The sequence below is a fragment of the Amphiura filiformis genome, chromosome 4, assembly GCF_039555335.1.
Source record: "Amphiura filiformis chromosome 4, Afil_fr2py, whole genome shotgun sequence".
NCBI classification, from domain to species: domain Eukaryota; kingdom Metazoa; phylum Echinodermata; class Ophiuroidea; order Amphilepidida; family Amphiuridae; genus Amphiura; species Amphiura filiformis.
The window spans coordinates 18,305,349-18,325,707 of record NC_092631.1 but is presented as its reverse complement, the minus strand read 5'-3'; the positions used below and the strand labels follow the sequence as shown (position 1 = coordinate 18,325,707).

Genomic DNA, 20,359 nt, shown 5'->3' with positions numbered 1-20,359 from the left:
GAAGTGAAAATGATAATAGTGTGATTTGAAATATACTTTCATAGCATCTACAACTAAAGAAAAAAAATTGAAAATGTGGAATAACCAGGGTTTGGATAGTGACAGCAAATACCTGTTTTTGCAATATTAAAACTAATACATGTAGTCAGCCAAATATTACAAAGTTACACAGAAAGCTCATAAACAGTAACACACAACCATTTTTATGACTCATTCAATATATTCTTTGTCTCATCAAGTCTTTACAATAAAAACATTCTGAATTTGATATAATAACACATTTCAGTTAAGTGCATTTGTGAGTAATGAAACCCCATTCCTTTAATTTCTCAATATGTTACAGTATATGTTACAAAATATGGCCTTATTTACACTTAAAATTATTTTTGTTGCTTTATAGTTTGTTTTGAGATGAAAAAAGTGAATCATTTATTCCTTTTTAAAGTTTTTGCCAAAAGCTGCTTCGTCAACTGGAAAAACACACAGTTACAAAACATGGTTTTTCCCATCTGTGACAAAAACTTGTAAGGGATGAAATCAAAACTCGACCGCCAGTTCCGAATGGTTCCGCCAGGTTTCCATTATTTAGAACAATAGCAACCGGGCGGAACCGCCCGGAACCAGCGGCTGACCACAGGTCGAGTTTTGATTTCATCCCTAAACCCTAAGAATATGCAATACCCTCAACCGTAAACTTTCATCTTAATCCTACACATCTTAAACCTAAAATCACAGGGTCTAAAGAATATTCTGTATTCATGCTGAAAATATGATGCAACAAAAAAGTAAAGGATATTACCAATAATCGATAGATTTACATGTACTCCCAAACACTCCTGGGTTATTGTATCTTCTGAATGACCCATCGGGAAGCATATTCTCTCAATATATATTTGGTACTTTTTTATAATTTTTATTATAAAAAACTCTTCTACTCACATGATTATCAAAATGGATAACAGCTGTCGTCTTGCTTGGCATGCTGTTAACTTTAGTAACTGTTCCGTACTCGGAGAAAAACTTCTTTAGGAAAGTCCTAGTGTTGGCCATATCAGGAACATTCTTGATCACAATAGAAGTCCGCTTACTGATGTCGTCGGCCGAGGTGAAGCGACGTCCCAAGGATGTTGCTAACGTACCGCTACTTATCTTGGAAGAACCTATCAAGATCCAACATGCCAGGCATATTAATTTCAAAGGAGTATCCATACACTTTAAACAAAAGCTACATGTATATCATAAAGACACAAATGCTGGTTTCATACTTTCCTGCCGCTTGACAAATTTGCTTCACTTTGCAATCGCACCAGAAACGCTAGCGGTATCCAGTGGCCAGGGTTGTAGCCACGCCGGTCGGGGTTGGCGCCGGTCGGCACGGACCGGCACAAATGATTTATTCATCATGAAAAGAGTAAAAAACCAAAAATTTGGGGGGGGGGGGTATACCCCCTTTCCTATTCCCCGATCCCTCATTTCGCTAAAAAGATTGCGCCCCGAGCCAGCACTCTAATTTTATAGTAAAATTAGCCGGCACTCAACTTGGTCTAGCTACAACCCTGTCAGTGGCAAGACAATATGTAGATCATTCCTCCGCGTTGCCCAAAGCAACAGATTGCTACATGTAGGAGTGAACTCGGAAGCAGCGCCCCCTCTAATGTATGAGAACAGGATACAAATCTTGGCCAATAAGCACAGAGTGGTGTTGAGCGGCAACACTGGCTTTCATAATCATGCAAAATGACCGAAAGCAAAAAAAATTCCATGCCACAGCATGTAAGCATTGAAAGTAAGCTTAACACTAGCATGTCATGATTGCGAAATTGCATGGACATGTCCTATTCTAACTTGCCCAGGCTAGGCATGGGGTTGGAGTCTCGCAACCTAGATGTAACCCGCCTCTATCCAACAAAATGGCTTGGGTAGCTCCCATTTAGCGGGCAGGGTTGGGTAATATACAGAGTAACTATAAACACCCTAATGCTGGTTTCATACTTTCTTGCCGCTTGCCGCTCTGAAGATGGTTTTACTTCCCTGCGAAGTCGCACCAGAAACGCTAGCGATATATCGATCACACCACCCCTGTGCCGCAGCGGCAGCACCACTGGGAGCTGAATTCAAATCAACTCGGAGCGGTGCTGCTCTGATGTATGAGAACAAAATACGATTTTGGAGTGGTGCTGAGCGGTAAGAGTGGTTTTCAGAGCCATACCGCTGCCGCTCAGCAGTGTGCCGCTCCGCTTGCAGACAAGTGCAAGCGGCATGAAGTGTCACACCGCACAGCGGCAGAAAGTATGAGACCAGCATAAGAGAGTAAATAAGGGTTACTGAACTAAACTATCAGAAACTAGACCATTTTGGCTCATAATGTAGACCTACACTCACCTGTCTTATTTTCCTCATCACCTTGCCTCCTGCTCTCCTCCTTATGCCTTCTGTCATCCTTTCCCCTGTCCTCTTCCCTTCTTCTTCTCCTGTCATCATCTCTCCTACTATCAGGACCTCTTCTATCATCTCCACGATCTGATCTTCTGTCTCCCCTACGATCCGATCGGTCACTTTCTCTCTTTGCGTCACCAATAGCTCTACCAAATAGAGATCCTTCCCTCAAGATCGCTGGCTTCTTGGGTTCTTTAGGAGGCTGACTAAAGTCGGCTCCAAAAGTTTCCAAGTCCGACAGGTCTTCCTCTGAAAATAACATCATGCAAACATTGGTAGTTTATTTAGACGCTTACTGGATGGATCGGAATACTTAATAACAAACCAAAGTTTTTGACACAGCTGGAATCTTTCCTGAATGTGAGATATTTGTTGACATTCATAGCTTTCATTTTTGCTGTTCTTCATACCCTAAATGAGATACTCCGATATCTCGCTTGGCTGTGAAAAAAAGACACTTTTAATTTGTTTTTGTTTTGTATGCGGGTGATATACAGCTTGAAATACAAGTGGCCCCTGGGCCTTCTGTACATGGATCGAATCCATGGGTTCCTACAGTCACCCATGGAAACAGGGTACTGAAAACCAGTACACCATGTTCATATGGGCCATGAGTTAGTTTGTTTACATTGCAGTAATTCCCTCAGAATAGACAATACAGATTCCAAACAGATAAAACTTACCTCAAATCAGTTTTAGTTGCCCTTAGTAACTCTAAATTGACATGACATTGAAATTTATTTGCTCAATTTCATACCAAAATCAAGGAAAACATGGTTTTGTTATTGCAAAATAACACAGAAATCACACAGGGTTATATCTGGTTACTGCAGTAGGCCACTTGAGGTAATCAAAATTGGTACTTAAATGGCGTGACTCAGTGACTTTCTGCTCATTGTAAGACAGATAGTGTTGTAAACTTGATTGCATAACATTACAATTACCAACTGATATCCTTTATATTTGAGTTGTCATTTGATGGTATTAGAACTGTCATAATGGATGTAAACATTAAAAAATGTCAACAAAACATGCTGCTGCAGAACTCTATGCCTGTGTGTGTGTGTCTGAGGGCCGATGACACACATTCGATGGGTGTAGGCCTTCTGTACACTATTTTGGCTTTATCATTCAATGTTAGCCAGCACAGAAATCTTCTATTGAATAATTATACAGCTTTATTCTGCAAGCTGTTTATTTCCTCAATGGAGTCTTTACGCTAGTCTAACTCATGAATATCTTCCACCAAGGATGTACCCTATGAGCGACACACATAACAATTCTCCAAAATCTTGGGGTATTTTCACATACAAACCTTACCTTGCGATTCGCTGAAAGGGTCATTCCATTCAGCGGTAGGTCTTTTAGTGTAGGTATCAGCATATTGTTGGGAAGAACCTACCTTGTGATTCACTGAAAGGGTCACTCCATTCAGCGATAGGTCTTTTAGTGTACATAGCTATCAGCATGTTGTTGGGAAGAACCTACCTTGTGATTTGCTGAAAGGGTCATTCCATTCAGCGATAGGTCTTTTAATGTAGCTCTCAGCATATTGTTGGGAAGAACCTTGTGATTCACTGAAAGGGTCATTCCATTCAGCAATAGGTCTTTTAGTGTAGCTATCAGCATATTGTTGGGAAGAACCTACCTTGTGATTCACTGAAAGGGTCACTCCATTCAGTGATAGGTCTTTTAGTGTAGCTATCAGCATATTGTTGGGGAGAGCCTTCCTTGTGATTCACTGAAAGGGTCACTCCATTCAGTGATAGGTCTTTTAGTGTAGCTACAATGTATCAGCATATTGTTGGGAAAAACCTACTTTGTGATTCACTGAAAGGGTCACTCCATTCAGAGATAGGTCTTTTAGTGTAGCTATCAGCATATTGTTGGGAAAAACCTACTTTGTGATTCACTGAAAGGGTCACTCCATTCAGAGATAGGTCTTTTAGTGTAGCTATCAGCATGTTGTTGGGCAGAACCTACTTTGTGATTCACTGAAAGGGTCACTCCATTCAGTGATAGGTCTTTTAGTGTAGCTCTCAGCATATTGTTGGGAAGAACCTACCTTGTGATTCACTGAAAGGGTCACTCCATTCAGCGATAGGTCTTTTAGTGTAGCTATCAGCATATTGTTGGGAAGAACCTACCTTGTGATTCACTGAAAGGGTCATTCCATTCAGTGATAGGTCTTTTAGTGTAGCTATCAGCATATTGTTGGGAAGAACCTACCTTGTGATTCACTGAAAGGGTCACTCCATTCAGTGATAGGTCTTTTAGTGTAGCTATCAGCATATTGTTGGGAAGAACCTACCTTGTGATTCACTGAAAGGGTCATTCCATTCAGCGGTAGGTCTTTTAGTGTAGCTATCAGCATATTGTTGGGAAGAACCTACCTTGTGATTCACTGAAAGGGTCACTCCATTCAGTGATAGGTCTTTTAGTGTAGCTCTCAGCATATTGTTGGGAAGAACCTACCTTGTGATTCACTGAAAGGGTCATTCCATTCAGCGGTAGGTCTTTTAGTGTAGCTATCAGCATATTGTTGGGAAGAACCTACCTTGTGCTTCACTGAAAGGGTCACTCCATTCAGTGATAGGTCTTTTAGTGTAGCTATCAGCATATTGTTGGGAAGAACCTACCTTGTGCTTCACTGAAAGGGTCACTCCATTCAGTGATAGGTCTTTTAGTGTAGCTCTCAGCATATTGTTGGGAAGAACCTACCTTGTGATTCACTGAAAGGGTCATTCCATTCAGCGGTAGGTCTTTTAGTGTAGCTCTCAGCATATTGTTGGGAAGAACCTACCTTGTGATTCACTGAAAGGGTCACTCCATTCAGCGATAGGTCTTTTAGTGTAGCTATCAGCATATTGTTGGGAAGAACCTGCCTTGCGATTCACTGAAAGGGTCATTCCATTCAGCGATAGGTCTTTTAGTGTAGCTCTCAGCATATTGTTGGGAAGAACCTACCTTGCGATTCACTGAAAGGGTCATTCCATTCAGCGATAGGTCTTTTAGTGTAGCTCTCAGCATATTGTTGGGAAGAACCTACCTTGTGATTTGCTGAAAGGGTCACTCCATTCAGTGATAGGTCTTTTAGTGTAGCTGTCAGCATATTTTTGGGAAGAACCTACCTTGTGCTTCACTGAAAGGGTCACCCCATTCAGCGATAGGTCTTTTAGTGTAGCTATCAGCATATTGTTGGGAAGAACCTGCCTTGCGATTCACTGAAAGGGTCATTCCATTCAGCGATAGGTCTTTTAGTGTAGCTATCAGCATATTGTTGGGAAGAACCTACCTTGTGATTTGCTGAAAGGGTCACTCCATTCAGTGATAGGTCTTTTAGTGTAGCTATCAGCATATTGTTGGGAAGAACCTGCCTTGCGATTCACTGAAAGGGTCATTCCATTCAGTGATAGGTCTTTTAGTGTAGCTATCAGCATATTGTTGGGAAGAACCTACCTTGCGATTCACTGAAAGGGTCATTCCATTCAGCGATAGGTCTTTTAGTGTAGCTCTCAGCATATTGTTGGGAAGAACCTACCTTGTGATTTGCTGAAAGGGTCACTCCATTCAGTGATAGGTCTTTTAGTGTAGCTGTCAGCATATTTTTGGGAAAACCTACCTTGTGCTTCACTGAAAGGGTCACTCCATTCAGCGATAGGTCTTTTAGTGTAGCTATCAGCATATTGTTGGGAAGAACTCTACCTTTGTGATTCACTGAAAGGGTCACTCCATTCAGCGATAGGTCTTTTAGTGTAGCTATCAGCATATTGTTGGGAAGAACCTACCTTGCGATTCACTGAAAGGGTCACTCCATTCAGCGGTAGGTCTTTTAGTGTAGCTATCAGCATATTGTTGGGAAGAACCTACCTTGTGATTCACTGAAAGGGTCACTCCATTCAGAGATAGGTCTTTTAGTGTAGCTCTCAGCATATTGTTGGGAAGAACCTACCTTGTGATTCACTGAAAGGGTCACTCCATTCAGCGATAGGTCTTTTAGTGTAGCTATCAGCATATTGTTGGGAAGAACCTACCTTGTGATTCACTGAAAGGGTCACTCCATTCAGAGATAGGTCTTTTAGTGTAGTTATCAGCATATTGTTGGGAAGAACCTACCTTGTGATTCACTGAAAGGGTCACTCCATTCAGTGATAGGTCTTTTAGTGTAGCTCTCAGCATATTGTTGGGAAGAACCTACCTTGTGCTTCACTGAAAGGGTCACTCCATTCAGCGATAGGTCTTTTAGTGTAGCTGTCAGCGTGTTGTTGAGACGAAGACAAAGGCCTCTTGGTAGGGCTCCTGCTGCTGGTAGGTGATCCCAAACCCTCACTTTTTGGCTTTGCAAATGTGAATTTATGGATCGCAGATGGTTCTGATTTTGGTACATCTGATTTCATGCCAAATACTCCTGCACTGTCTGTACCATGGGGACTATGTTTGGAACCTGGTTGCCTGAAAAATAAATGAAAAATACTTATTAAATACAATAAATTAAGTCATTTCAAGAAGATCCAATGTTGCATTTGGAAGAAGCAGGGTTTTCAATAATCATCAAAACTACCGATCATTTTGATACAGTTTGTACAAAGTAATACATGCCATGTATCTGTAATGTTTTTGTGGAGCGTGTCGGACTTTTGTCACTTCCATCAAAAAACACTTAGGGACGACAGCTTTTATGGTCTACTTAGCTCAGCAATGCTTTGCTGTCTTCGATAATGGTTCATGGAACAAGCGAACAGTATTCGAGTTTGCTGATATCTATCGGAGCGTTCAGCAGAGCAGCAGGATTATAAACACAGTCGATGGTACAACCATAATCAATTTCCTTTGTGTTCAGTAAGTACATAACGACCCACTCATCAACTACTCAAGTGGTCATTTTAAGCATGTCTGGGGCAGGCTTCCCGTTAGTGTGCGTCATTGCGTCCAGACGCGTATTTTACAAATTTGGACGCAAGTTCACATGGCTAATCATATTTTGCGCCCATGTAACATACATGTGGACGCAGACAAAACTCCTCAAATTTTATCATTAATTGATGATAAAGATAAGAAATTTTTATTCTTTTATATTTTTAAGATAATAAAAGCCCCAAAATTTTGACCCACCTGCTGAGAATTGAAGTAAATTCTGCAATATTTGTAAATGCAACGTCAGGAAATCGTGCACTTTTTGCATGCTTTCCGAACGATCGCTATGGCCTAGGGGGAAGTCCCGATTGATTTGTTTACATGCAAGCATGTGCAGTTAATGTTTATTTATTTATTTATCACAACCTGACAATATTCAATTTTTAATATTTTAAATTTATTTTCTCATAAATAATCTAGGTTTCCTTTATTAGTATTATTGTTACGATGAATAAAAGCAATTTTAAAAACAAAATCCAAATGATAACCCTTTTTCAGTATTATTTGTGGCAGGCGTGTTTTAGTTTTTGTAGCATCAACAGCACGTTAATTTAAAAACAGAAATGCGGAAGTGAAAGTACGAACGAAAATTGCTCAAGATTGACAGACTTTGCTCATGTTTTTGCACCTGTTTTTGACCACGTTTCGGACCAAAACTGACACAGAAATGAGAAAAATTATCATAGCGAATGGAGATGGAATATCACGCAAAAATGCACTTTTATTTTTTTTTTTAACAATCGACATTTGATGAGGTGTAGACCCGGGTACGTGTGTATCGTCATAATTGAGAATTTCAGATGGACTTTAAAATCTGTCTGGACGCAAGTTTTTGCAACCTTGTCAGCAAACTTGCGTCATTACGGACGCACATTTTTAAAACCTTAACGGGAACCCTGGTCTGGGGTCGTGTCTGCGGTCAATAGAAAGTGAAACTCAATAATGTGTGTAAGTTTATGTTTACATAAAGTGATGTTAATTCAAGCATGGTCATAAAATTGATTCAATTGATATTTTGGTCAATGCGTTGTATCGGAGCGGAGTGTAAAATTGAGCGGAGCCTGACAGAGTTTGCTACAGGCTTTTATGGGTTTGGGCTTTGATAAAAGCCAGGTACCTCTCCGATACAATGCGCTATCGAAGACAGCAAAGCATTGCTGAGCTAAGTAGACCATAAAAGCTGTCCTCCCTTATTTAGAGAAATGCATATTGTCATTGTATGCTAGTTTTGTAGACGGAATTCTATGGTGCATGTATGTCACTATCCTTGACAATCCAACAAAAGTTTCAAGTGACATGTACAAACACAAGATTTTAGTCATTCAACGTAAGGTTAGAATACATGAAATGAGCACTAAACAAATGTGACGTGTCATGTCAAAAGCAGACACTTTTGGGCAGGTTATCAATTTTGAGGTTTTTACATATCTCAAATATAGAGATATTTTGCTCCACAACGCTGTTTTCCCCAATGAAATCGGACATTCCTAAGCGAAGATATTGAGTTTGTAAGTTATGGTATTATAAAATTCGAAAAAGGCCGATATCTCAATGTTGAGAGTAGGAATTACCTTGAAAAATGTCTCACAAAATACAAGATGCCAGTTATATTCTGGTCTGAAACTATCAGACAATGTTTTTAACATTAATAACATCACAAATTTGCAACAAACCCAAACTGTGAAAAAATCACACGCGGGCAGAATTTTGGCTATTTCTCCATTTACGATCCTGCCCAAAAGTGTCTGCTTTTGACATGACACGTCACAAATATAGGCTTATTACCTTTTTACTATCTACCGCACCCATAATTGTGCAAATTTTTACTTGATACCAGTTTTGTTCAAATAATTCGGTCAAACCGTAAAATAGGCACAGACTTGAAACATTTCACTTTCCTGAATTTTAAAATTCCTGCCACATTCAAGACATACATTCATTCATTCATTCATTCATTCATTTTTTTTTCACTCATCAAATAGCAAAAAACATAGAATACATACAAAATCATAATACAAGTTAGAGTGAAGGAATCACAGGAAAGGCCAAGAAGAGGCCTGAAAGTATATGATCCCTTGATTGGTTAATTCATCATTTGACATGGCAGCAGCAGATTGTCATTTCAATGAAGAAGAAACAGGAAGCTGTCATATCTTGATATGAATTAACTAAGGCTCTCATTTTCGAAATTCGGCCCCGGCACCGAACTTTTTTCGAAGCGGAAATCCGGGTAATTGAATTGCAAAAAAAAAAAATTTTTTTTTTTTTTAAATTTTTTTTTCAAAGTTTTTTCGGTTTAGTAGTGTTTGGACCTAGAATGCTAGGATCATGATTGACCTTAAAAAAAAAAATTGAATTTTGCACATTGTTTGTGTTTTTAATCTGAAAATTGATACATGGTGTTCATGTCATACTCTATTAATGATATCAAAATGCATTCAAATTCAATGCATTTTGATATCATTAATAGAGTATGACATGAAAACTATGTATCAATTTTCAGATTAAAAACACAAAACAATGTGCAAAATTCAATTTTTTTTTATTTTTTTTTAGGTCAACCATGATCCTAGCATTTAGGTCTAGGTCCAGAGACACTACAAAACTGGAAAAACTTTTAAAAAAAGTTGTTGTTTTTTTTTGTTGTTTTTAATTTCGGGTACCCGGGCAGGGAATTTCCTGCCCGGGTAATAGGGTTATCGGGCGGGACTCGAATTCCCGGGACTCACTCAGAGCCTTAGAATTAACCTAAATACATTAGGTTAATTAGTCAAGAACGATATGCTTTTATGCTCTGCATTGTATTATACTGTACCTGAATGTAAATGGACTTGAAGATGATGTCTGTGGCCCACTGACTGGTCCCTGTGGAACACCAGTAGCTTGTGATGTACTAGTGGTGGATGTGCTAGCTGGCCCTGCTGTTGTCTGCTTGACAGTAAAACTAAAGTTACTGAATCCTTGTCCCGATTCTGAAGTTGGCATCGCAAAACTCTGCATCCCAGAAGGTTCTTGTTTGCCAAAACTTGATTTACCAAATACGGAAGATGAGGTCGGTGCAAACTTGACAGCTGTTGATGTGGGCGGATCCTTAGCCGCTGGTACTGCAAAACGGAACGTGGAAGAACCAGCAGAGGATGTCGTGACTTGACTTGAGCTCGGCTTACTGACGCCACTGGAGCTGATTTGAGTTACTCTTGATGCAAACGGATTCTGTTGTACCGGTCTCTCCTCCCCGGAAAGCGCTTTTGCAAAAATATTGCTACTAGTCGGGGTCTGCCTCACAGTATCCGCTGTAGTAGCCGGCTTTATGATGCCGGCATCAAAATTGCCGGGTTCATCTTGTCCGAAATGGCCGGTTTGTAATCTACCAAAGATACCACCTGTTGCTCCAGCCGGCTGCTTACCGGTGCTATCGCTATCAGTACCGGTATCAGATGACACATCTTGGAATGGCTTACTTATCACTAAATTTTGAGAACTATCTGATGTGTGGACGATGCGACGGCCTGCAAAGATGCTGCTGCCACTTGAATCTGAATCGCCACTGTACGCAGCGCTGCTCCGGGTCCTTTTAGTTTCTGGATAAAAGAACAATGACATTCAGAGACTGTGTGAAATGTGCTTTTGAACATGTTCGCAATGGACTCTTTCAGTTGAAATCCATACAACCCCCCATGGAAGACATGACCTTAATTTCCGAAACAGGGGGTGTAGATTTCAAATGGAGCCGTAAGTGCATATCCGGATAAGTGAATTGTGTGTAATTCTGCATTACCAGTATATCAAAGTGTTGAAATTGAGACAACAAAGGACTTCTCAAAATAGGGTATTAATAACACTGAAAGTTGGTACCGTACCAGTAATATATTTGAAGTATAAATATATGCACCGTATACATTTGTACATGTAAGCTGTCGCATCAACCTCTCTGGATCTCCTACGAGGTAGCCATGATTTTGGAAATATGGGGAGTATCGATATTGATTTCAAGTGGAATGAACACATCAGGCAGCTCCATTTGCATTTCATATACACGCTCTGAGAAAGATCCAACCTGAATCTTCAACAGAGGGAGGGTGAGTTTCGGATAAGAGTTGGTTATTGTGCTAATTCCATTTGAAATTCATACTCCCCCTGTTCAATTCAATCATATGTGGATTAAACTCTTCCACAGAGGGAGTGTGGACTTTGAATGAATCAGTCCATTGTTAGGGAACAACCCAAAAGTTTGATGAATTCCTTATAAACGAACGTCTTTTTGTTAAAAGGCTAACCCCATCCCCCTCTAACGTAGGTGTCAAATATTGAAAATTCCAACCCGTATAGGATACAGGGCCATCACTATGATGGATGGGGTTATGGAGGGAGTACGTCAATGCTAGGATATTGATCACGCTTATGGAAGAAACAAATATTCTATTTTATTTTAAAATATTTTTCTTCATACCTTAATTTAGCACAAAAAAAATAGGACTTGCTGGATTTTCAAATAAAAAAGAATCAAAGTGCGGTACAGCTGCTTTAAAAAATTAACTTACAAGTTGCAGGTTGCAAGTACTGCACTCTTTATTGATTTGAAATCATTTTGAAGCAACCGCTGTAAAACGTCAATTGAACTTCAGAAAATACTAAAATTTTAAAATTATATATTAAATTCTTAAAACAGATCAACTTTGACTGATGTTTTAACTACTTTTTGACGCCCTCCCTAACGAAAAAACTTTCGTTTATAGGACTTCAACGAACTTTTGGGTTGTTCCCTTCCATACATACCTCTGCTTCCTGATCTCCCTGGTGAGAATTCTTCTGCATCCTCTCTGGATCTCCTACGTGGTGGCCATGATTGTTTGGACTGGTCTGGTCTGCTTCTAGCACTCCTTGGCGTTGCTCCTTGCTGGGATAGACGCCTTAGCGCTTGTTTTTTCTACAAGGTAAATTGTAAAATAAATTATAGCCATATTGTAGCATTTGAGCTGCAAAATTCAGTTTTTTACATGATTATAATGTACTTTATTAAAACTAATATACCCTGCAAAAATCAAGACTAGGTGCTATAGTTTTGCCAAAATCCGAGATTTTGAATAAAACGCAGGAACTGTTGTTTTTATGATGGAAATTAGACGTTCGCCTTTCGTATCTCTTTACTTGTTGAAAAGTTATAACGTTGTGGAGATAGGAACATCCGGGTCCTACATGTACTCTGCCATGTTTGGCTGAGTAACGGTACATATGAACACAGGCTTTTGTGCCTAAGTACAAAATTGCTCATCTCTTTACGGCATGAAATAGACGACATTATGCCGATATTTGCAATGTCAAAGGTTACGATAATCAGGACTCTTCTACTTTACGGGGCAGTCCCGTCATTATGGACATTAAAAATATTTGGTACAAAAATTTCAAACATTTCTAACCTTCATTAAATTAAGCCATGTTTCGCTCTAAAAACAGTTTTTCTGCATCGACCATGTGTTCTGGAGTAGTTTGACACCATTTTTAGACTTTCAAAAATGTTTCCACCCTAAAGTCAAATGGACGTGACGATCGGTCGAAGCCCGAATGAGGTGAGGTCAAATAATGACAGATGCAATTTTTTACCCATAGTACTATTTTACCCATAGTACCCATATGATGGTCTATGTATCGTGTGCCACAAGCTACCACATAAACTCCCATAGACTGCAAAGCATTGTATAGGTATGCCAGGTGAATTCAAATTTACCATCAAACTGCATCATTTTATATGAATACCTGAGTGGAAGAAGGGCCCAACTCCAATTTTTTACAAAAATGAGTTAGACCCAGCATTTTATTGCTAGCAGACTGTTCTTCCTTGTGTGTGAAAGTTGAGCCAAAATCCACTCTCTAAATAGTCTTCCACGTACACTTAATCATGGTTTTCATGGAAGAAGGGCCCAACTCCATAGAGATGGACCTTTCTTCAATGAATATGGGAATTTTGTTCATCCATGAAATCTACTTTTCACTATGGAACTTTCTTGCTAACATATTACATGCTCCTACTTGTACAATTAATGGATAATTACCAAATTTCTGTAGCTATTTACAACACATCTGCTTACGGAACTGGCACTTGCAGTATATTAGTGGAATGAAGGGCCCAACTCCAGCTCGTATTAAGACCTGTACCGTTGCCATGGAAATATCAAATATAATTTCGAATGCATGTAATACTGTATGTCCTCTGAAGATGAAAACAATCTGTCTATAAAACTTTTCCAAATATTCAGTTTTTTCTTAATATTTCAAAAACAGTTTTAATGGAGTTGGGCCCTTCTTCCACTCAGGTATTCATATCAAATTAAAGCCCTTGAGTAAAGAAAGCCACAACTGAAAACCTTTTTGTCATGTAGCACTTTCCATAGCAAAGTTACATCTTGTCAAAGATTGACTTGAAAGAGCAAGAATTTTTTTTTTAGTGGGGTGGTACCCTCAAAGCTTATTCCCCGATCCCTAGCGTTCACTAAAAGGATAGTGGGCAATTCCACACCAAAGTGGACATGAGAAAAAAATTGAAAAATGCTTAGAACTTTGAAATTACAAATGCTACAATGACACATTTGGTATCAGATGAAAGAGTTCAATGTTCTCTGTCATTTGAGCTATCTTACAGATAATTTAAAATATGTTTACAATGAAATTTCTTCAAAAAACCTGTTTTTTGGCCAAATTTTGTGATTTTTTAAAGAAAAACTGCCTTACTTTGGATCCAATTTACACATCCTCATTAAGATGTTGTTACAGGTTTTTTGTACAAAACAGCTCGATGAAAGTTGAAAGTTTTACATACTGTGGTGTTTTTCATGATTTTTGTATAAATGTATTTTATTATCCCCTAAAATTTAGTAAACCTTTTGTCCTTCCGTTACTGTCCTTCCGTTACCATGGCTAATCCACTTAAGGCATTGTAATTATATTACCGAAACACATAAATTCAAATGAAAAGTGATATGAAGTAGCTAACACTCAAAGGATTACATTTCCCACATTGAAAACAATGTTGCCTTACAAAATTCACATAATTTATGCGAAAGAAATTTAGGTAAAAAATCCATGTCCGTTTTGCCGTCCTTCCGTTACCGAGCTCATTAATATTCATATTTCATACACGAAAGGTATTTCTGTGAAAAAAAGATGTGGAATTTGAAGGTAGCAGTATTAGTAATGAAATGGTAACATTTGTTTGATATTTCTAATAAAGGTGTTTTTGATTCCCAAGTTTGAAATGTCGTTTTAGAGTGCAAATGTCCTTCCGTTACCGTGGAATTGCCCTAGTGCGAGGCGCGAGAGCTTCGCTTGCTACGCTTCGCCTTCAATATTTTAACCAGTACTTTTTTGGTCCTGGTGACAACCCTGGTCTCATCACCATAAAAAATCATATATTTGGGTCAAGTGAAGTATAGACAACATATTTAAGGTTTCCTTGACCTACCTGTTCTTTTAAATTTCTTTGTAATATGTATACAAGTGTTCTAGGCGAATTTGGCTGACTAGCAAATGTGTTTTAATTAAAGTTTGCCTAGCATACATTGTAGGTAAGGAAGATTGTTGCAAATGGGAAAATTTATACCGCCCTCGGCGCATCAGGTCAAGAGGTCAAATCATGTCAATGGAGTAAATATCTGTAGAATAGCTCAATGCTTTCTAAGGCCGGTGTAGACAGGTCCTCTGTCGGAATCCTGTCGACAAAGTGAATTATGTCAACATATCGACAGAACTTCGTCCATGGTGACATAGTGCTAAGGCAATGGCCCAGTAAAACTTCGTCAGGCAAGCTCATTTTCACTCAAAATATTGGCCATTTCCAATGTATTTTCAACAAAATGCAACCAATGCCAAATCTTATCTTTTACCTACTATTTCGCCAATTTTTCATGTTATTTGCCTACAGGGGGCATACTTATGGCAGTATTATGCCTTGTTTTCCGGTGTAAATTGTAGGGGAGATTGGGGTTAGTTGAAACATTTTTCACAAAATCGTCTTTTTAACACAAACCAATTACTTTCAAGAAACACTAACCATATCAGTATAAACATATACATACATGCTACAAATACAGCCTTAAACTTTATTGGACCTGCTTATGATTATTCATATAATCCAATTTGAAAATTTGAAAAAAGTGTTTCAACTAACCCCACCCCTGGGGTAAGTTGAAACATAGGGTGAAGTTAGTTGAAACATGGCTTGTAAAAATTTCAAAATAATTATTATTGTGTTGTTAGGGTTATACTTCCCTTGAAGGCACCCTTTAACATACAATCAGTGTGTAAAAATGAATAAATAAATATGTGGGAGTGCTTGGTCAATACTTTGGACACAAGGTGACGAGTGTCACCATGGACCAAAATATGAGAAGCCTAAAATATTATAAAATGTACTTTCTGTGTGCACTTTTTGCTTGCATTATTGCTTTTTAACCATATTAAAGCAATATTGAAAAAATGGTAAACATGTTACAAATTTTAAAAAGTCAAATTTTAACCATATTTTTCTATGCGATTTTCACGTTTCAACTAACCCCACCTCAAAAGTTTCAACTAACCCCGATGCCTATTTTTACATTTCAAAGTTCATTACACAAAATAAGAAATACAATAAAACTTTTATTTAACATTATTCTGGGACTTACTACTAGTGCTTATGATACTCAAAAAATAATCCCCTGAATCTTCAAACAACATGGAGATAACGCATCTTTTCTGAGGGGTATAAAAATTAGTCAGTAAGTCAAAAACAGATATTCCTTTCCCAAGCCAACACTGGTGGGGCATCAGTGCTGTTGCTAATTTGGTGGATGACCCTTACTAATACCTATTACTAGGTGCCAGTATTTTACCAAATTAATTTTTTGTGTCAGAAAAAAATACAATGTTTCAACTTACCCCGCGTTCCAACTAACCCCAATCTCCCCTACACTTCATCGCTACATGCTCGCTATGAAGACGGCCATCTTGGAAATTTGCTGAAATTGCCGACGGTGTTTCTAGATATTTTTAGGTTACAATTTTTAAAATATTCCTAAAATCATGAAAAAAAGTAAATGCAGGGTTTTGCATAGCAAATCAACAGGGATCGTCGAATTGAAGGTATACTGGTAACAAAAATTGGTACAATATGGAGATGAATATCTCGAGGTTCATCTTAGGTATCGGTAGGGAGAGTGTGCATCAATCATTTTAAGTGAAAAATTGTGTTTTTTTTCAATGAATTTTCCAGCTCTCGCGGTATTGGTATGACACATGTATGTCAAGTGACCTCGGAACACAATGTCAATGAAAATGTAAATTTTGATCATTTATTTGTTCTGTTGCGTTCAAGCATGCTCAACAATTTTTTCAAGTAAAAACGGATACTATCACTGATATTCAAAAGTATCTCATTTTGGAAAATGGATCTCATATTTGTAATCGTCTCAAATTGAATAGATTTGAGAAGCAATTTGAGATCCAATATGAGATCCAATTTGAGTGACAAATTGAGATATAATCCACCCAATTAGGTTTTATTGGGTGCTAAGTTATTAACTAACTATTATAGTTGATGAAGTATGGTACTGTATGGAACCAGTGTCTAGACTTCTCATGGTCAAGTATGGGTTTAATTGCTGTTCATGGTCTTTTGAGTATACACAAGGTGACCATATTAAGGTAAAGTTGATCTAAAAATGTTTTTCTTGCCTTTCCAAAACAAAAGATCAAGAGAATGTTTTTCAAATTATTTAAAGCATCAGAATATCTCACAAACTTAAAATCAGAAAATACTCATAAAATTGCCCCGGAAAATCACAAACTCAATCACCAACAAAGGACTTACAAATTCCAGGAGGATAGTTGGTTTCGGGTTGTTTGCTACAAAAAAATTTTTTTTAAACAACAGCTATGAATGTGGAAATTATTCATGCAGTGAAAACTGAAGCAAAACCCTGATATTTAAATTGGGATACATAAATTTGAAGTTATGTATCAACAATAAGATGTTTCATACATGTAGTATAAGGCCAAGTAAAAAATAAAACATGTTTCACGTCCGGTTTTGAAAAAAAAGGAGGAAGAGGGGCTTTTATTTTCTATTTTTATCGCAAAATTGGTGTAAATACCCATACTTAGAGCTGTTTTAGCGTATACAATAATGCCTGGAAAAGGAGGAGGCCCTTTTTATTTGTTGTTCTGAGAGTTACACCCCTCTAATGATCACAAAACCTTTCTAAAGTGTTTCTTGTATCTTAACAAGGCTATAGAATGCATCCCAACTTCCTAGACATATTTTTTGAAAAGTTATAACTTAATTTCAAAAAATAAAAATATATTTGAGGAAACCTCAAAAAAGGAAGCGGGAGGGGACGTGAAACATGTTTATTTTTTTATTTGGCCTAATTGACCTTGTCTTCTTGGCAGAGAAACCTGATCTGTATGCAAGCACAAAATTCCCAATACTACTTCAGCTATTAAATTGGAGTAATTATGCCTTGCTCTGTCAAAAATACAATTTTGGTGATCCCCAACTTCTTTGACCATGAAATGACAAACATTTAGTAGCACCAATGTATTATTAAGCACCAATTGGGTGATTATGGATCTCATATTGGTACTCAAATTCATTCTCAAATTGGGTCTCAATTCTTTCCAATTTGAGATGATTTTCAAAATGAGATCCATTTTCCAAAATGAGATAGTTGTGCACAACAGTGTATGGCCAGACTTCTACCATGCTACATTGGGTTTCAGAAAAGACTGACGCGAGCAAGGGCGGCGGAACCTGGGGGCCAGTGGCCCCTCCACTTTTTTTGACCGGGGGGCCTGGCCCTTCCAACTCCCCTGTGTTAATACACAGTGTGTAGGCCTATGGATAAACAAATTCCCCTTTTCGCTTCTGCTTTGGACACCCAACACTAAAAGCAATAATTTATACAATTTATAATAGTGAAAACTTACTCACGAATGGCTTCAATTTGGGTCTTCATTTAACCCATTTTCAGATTTTTTTAAAATTGTACACAATAATAGTGCCAGAATGGTCCAACAAAATGGCTTCAATTGGGCTTTCAGTTTGCAAAAGTTTCTCACTTCTGAGAGGGCCACATCCCCCCTCAGACACCCCCCTGCTTTCGCCCTTTTTTCTGCTTTGGACACCCGACACTTAATGTTTACAATAATAATTTATACAGTTAATAATAGTGAGACCTTGTCCACAAGACTTCCACAAATGGCTTTAATAGCTTCATTTCACCAATGTTCGGCTTTTTCAAACTCAAATTGTAGTACAATAATAGTACCAAAATAGTCCATCAAATGGTTTCAATTGGGCCTTCATTTTGCAAAAGTTTCTCACTTCTGACACCCCCCTGCGTCGCGCAAACCGATGGCCACTTCGCGGCCATTATTTCGATTTTTTACTCCACCCTGCCTGCCCCCCCCCCCCCCACTTTCAAAATCGTTCCGCCACCCCTGGACGCGAGTGCCCAGTTAAATGAGCGACATACGCAGAGCTTACAAGTGTTCACTTTAAGCCGACCAATGATTTCAAGCACAATCGCCACCTCGCCGGCCAATCAGATTATTGGTCTGTTGCTATTATGTCAGACGATTCGATTAATTTAGCCAATCAGAACCCCACTTCCGTGTTTACACTCTGCAAGCTCTCAAAATGTAAACAAGTGCCGTTCTTCTCTGGCAAAAACTTTAGGGCTACCTCAAAACGTTTGAAATTTGTAGAATTTCTTCTCTGGCAAAAACTTTAGAGCTACCTCAAACGTTTGAAATTTGTAGAATTACTGTTAGAACTGTAAACCTTTCTGTCATTAGTGCCGTACTATTACGCTGCCTTTCGTATTCGCAGAGGAGGACAATTTCGACCTCCTCGTTTGTTTACAAACAGAGAGGTAGACAAAGGGTCTGTCAAAACTGTTCCGCTTGTCCAAATACTTAAGTATCAAAAGGATGGTCCACAATAGAGTGATTCACACAACATGAATAGGGGATTAAAAAACTGTGAAGTAGGACCATGTGCTTCTTTTGTCCAATTTGGCATCAGGATTTCGAATGGAAACAGTTCAGACCCAGAACACGATCATGTCAGAAATTAATATTTTGTTCTGGGTCTGATTATTCGGACTATTCTGTCATGCATTAATTTTAGTGTAACTTTTTTTACAAGCTAAAGTCTACGGTTTTATAGTAAGTAGGTATGCCAGGCAAACCTTAGTTAACACATTTGCTAGTCAGCCGGGCCCGGGGACCAAACACAATGTACATATTTACATAGAAATTTCAATTTTTTTCAAGAACATGTCGGTCAAGGAAACCTACATAAATATATGTTTTCTATACTTCACTTGACCCAAATATATGATTTTTTATGGTGATGAGACACTCTCACACATGGAATTTTAGAGGGATTTTGATAGCAGACTTTCTATTAAAAAAGCTGCTATCATCATGAGACTAAGATCTAGAAACACTGCTGTTTTGGGGAATTTTGCTAGCAGTAGCAGAATCTTTTTGATGAAAGTCGATCTTTGAAAAGATGTAACTTTGCTACGGAAAGTGCTATGACAAAAAAGGTTTTCAGTTTTGTCTTTCTTTACTCAAGGGCTTTAATTTGATATATAAAATGATGCAGTTTGATGGCAAATTTGAATTCACCTGGCATACCTACCTAGGCTATAGTAATATTACTACTAGTCAGTAGTAGTACTAGTAGTAGCACATGAGCATGGTAGTACAAACAAAGTAAGTAAGCTTACCTTTTTCTGTCCAAAACTCAAGCTACTCATTGTGATGAAACATATAAGAGCACCTCACATTAAATAACTCTTGGGTTGAGGAAAACTATCGATACACAGAATTTAATCATCCAGAAAAAACAATGAAATCCTGACAAATAAATACTTCCTACGACAGATGAAATTTCCCAAACTTCGCTTTAATTGATTGGTAAAAGTTTCTAGATCATAAGTTTTAATTTGTTTATTTTTACCAATAT

At 38.3% G+C, this 20,359-nt stretch overlaps 1 protein-coding gene across 1 annotated transcript in view; it reads right to left on the bottom strand.

Annotated features, from left to right (window-relative positions):
- LOC140150021 (germinal-center associated nuclear protein-like) overlaps nt 1-20,298 on the bottom strand; it is a 177,576-nt gene extending 157,278 nt beyond the window's left edge. The window contains exons 1-6 of the mRNA XM_072172025.1: nt 20,121-20,298; nt 12,127-12,277; nt 10,166-10,931; nt 6,635-6,888; nt 2,383-2,685; nt 940-1,160 (exon numbers count right to left, since the gene is read on the bottom strand). Coding sequence (XP_072028126.1) covers nt 940-1,160; nt 2,383-2,685; nt 6,635-6,888; nt 10,166-10,931; nt 12,127-12,277; nt 20,121-20,150 — 1,725 coding nt within the window. The 5' untranslated portion in view covers nt 20,151-20,298. The remainder of the gene's footprint in view (nt 1-939; nt 1,161-2,382; nt 2,686-6,634; nt 6,889-10,165; nt 10,932-12,126; nt 12,278-20,120) is intronic.
- Between the last annotated feature and the right edge of the window lie 61 nt (nt 20,299-20,359).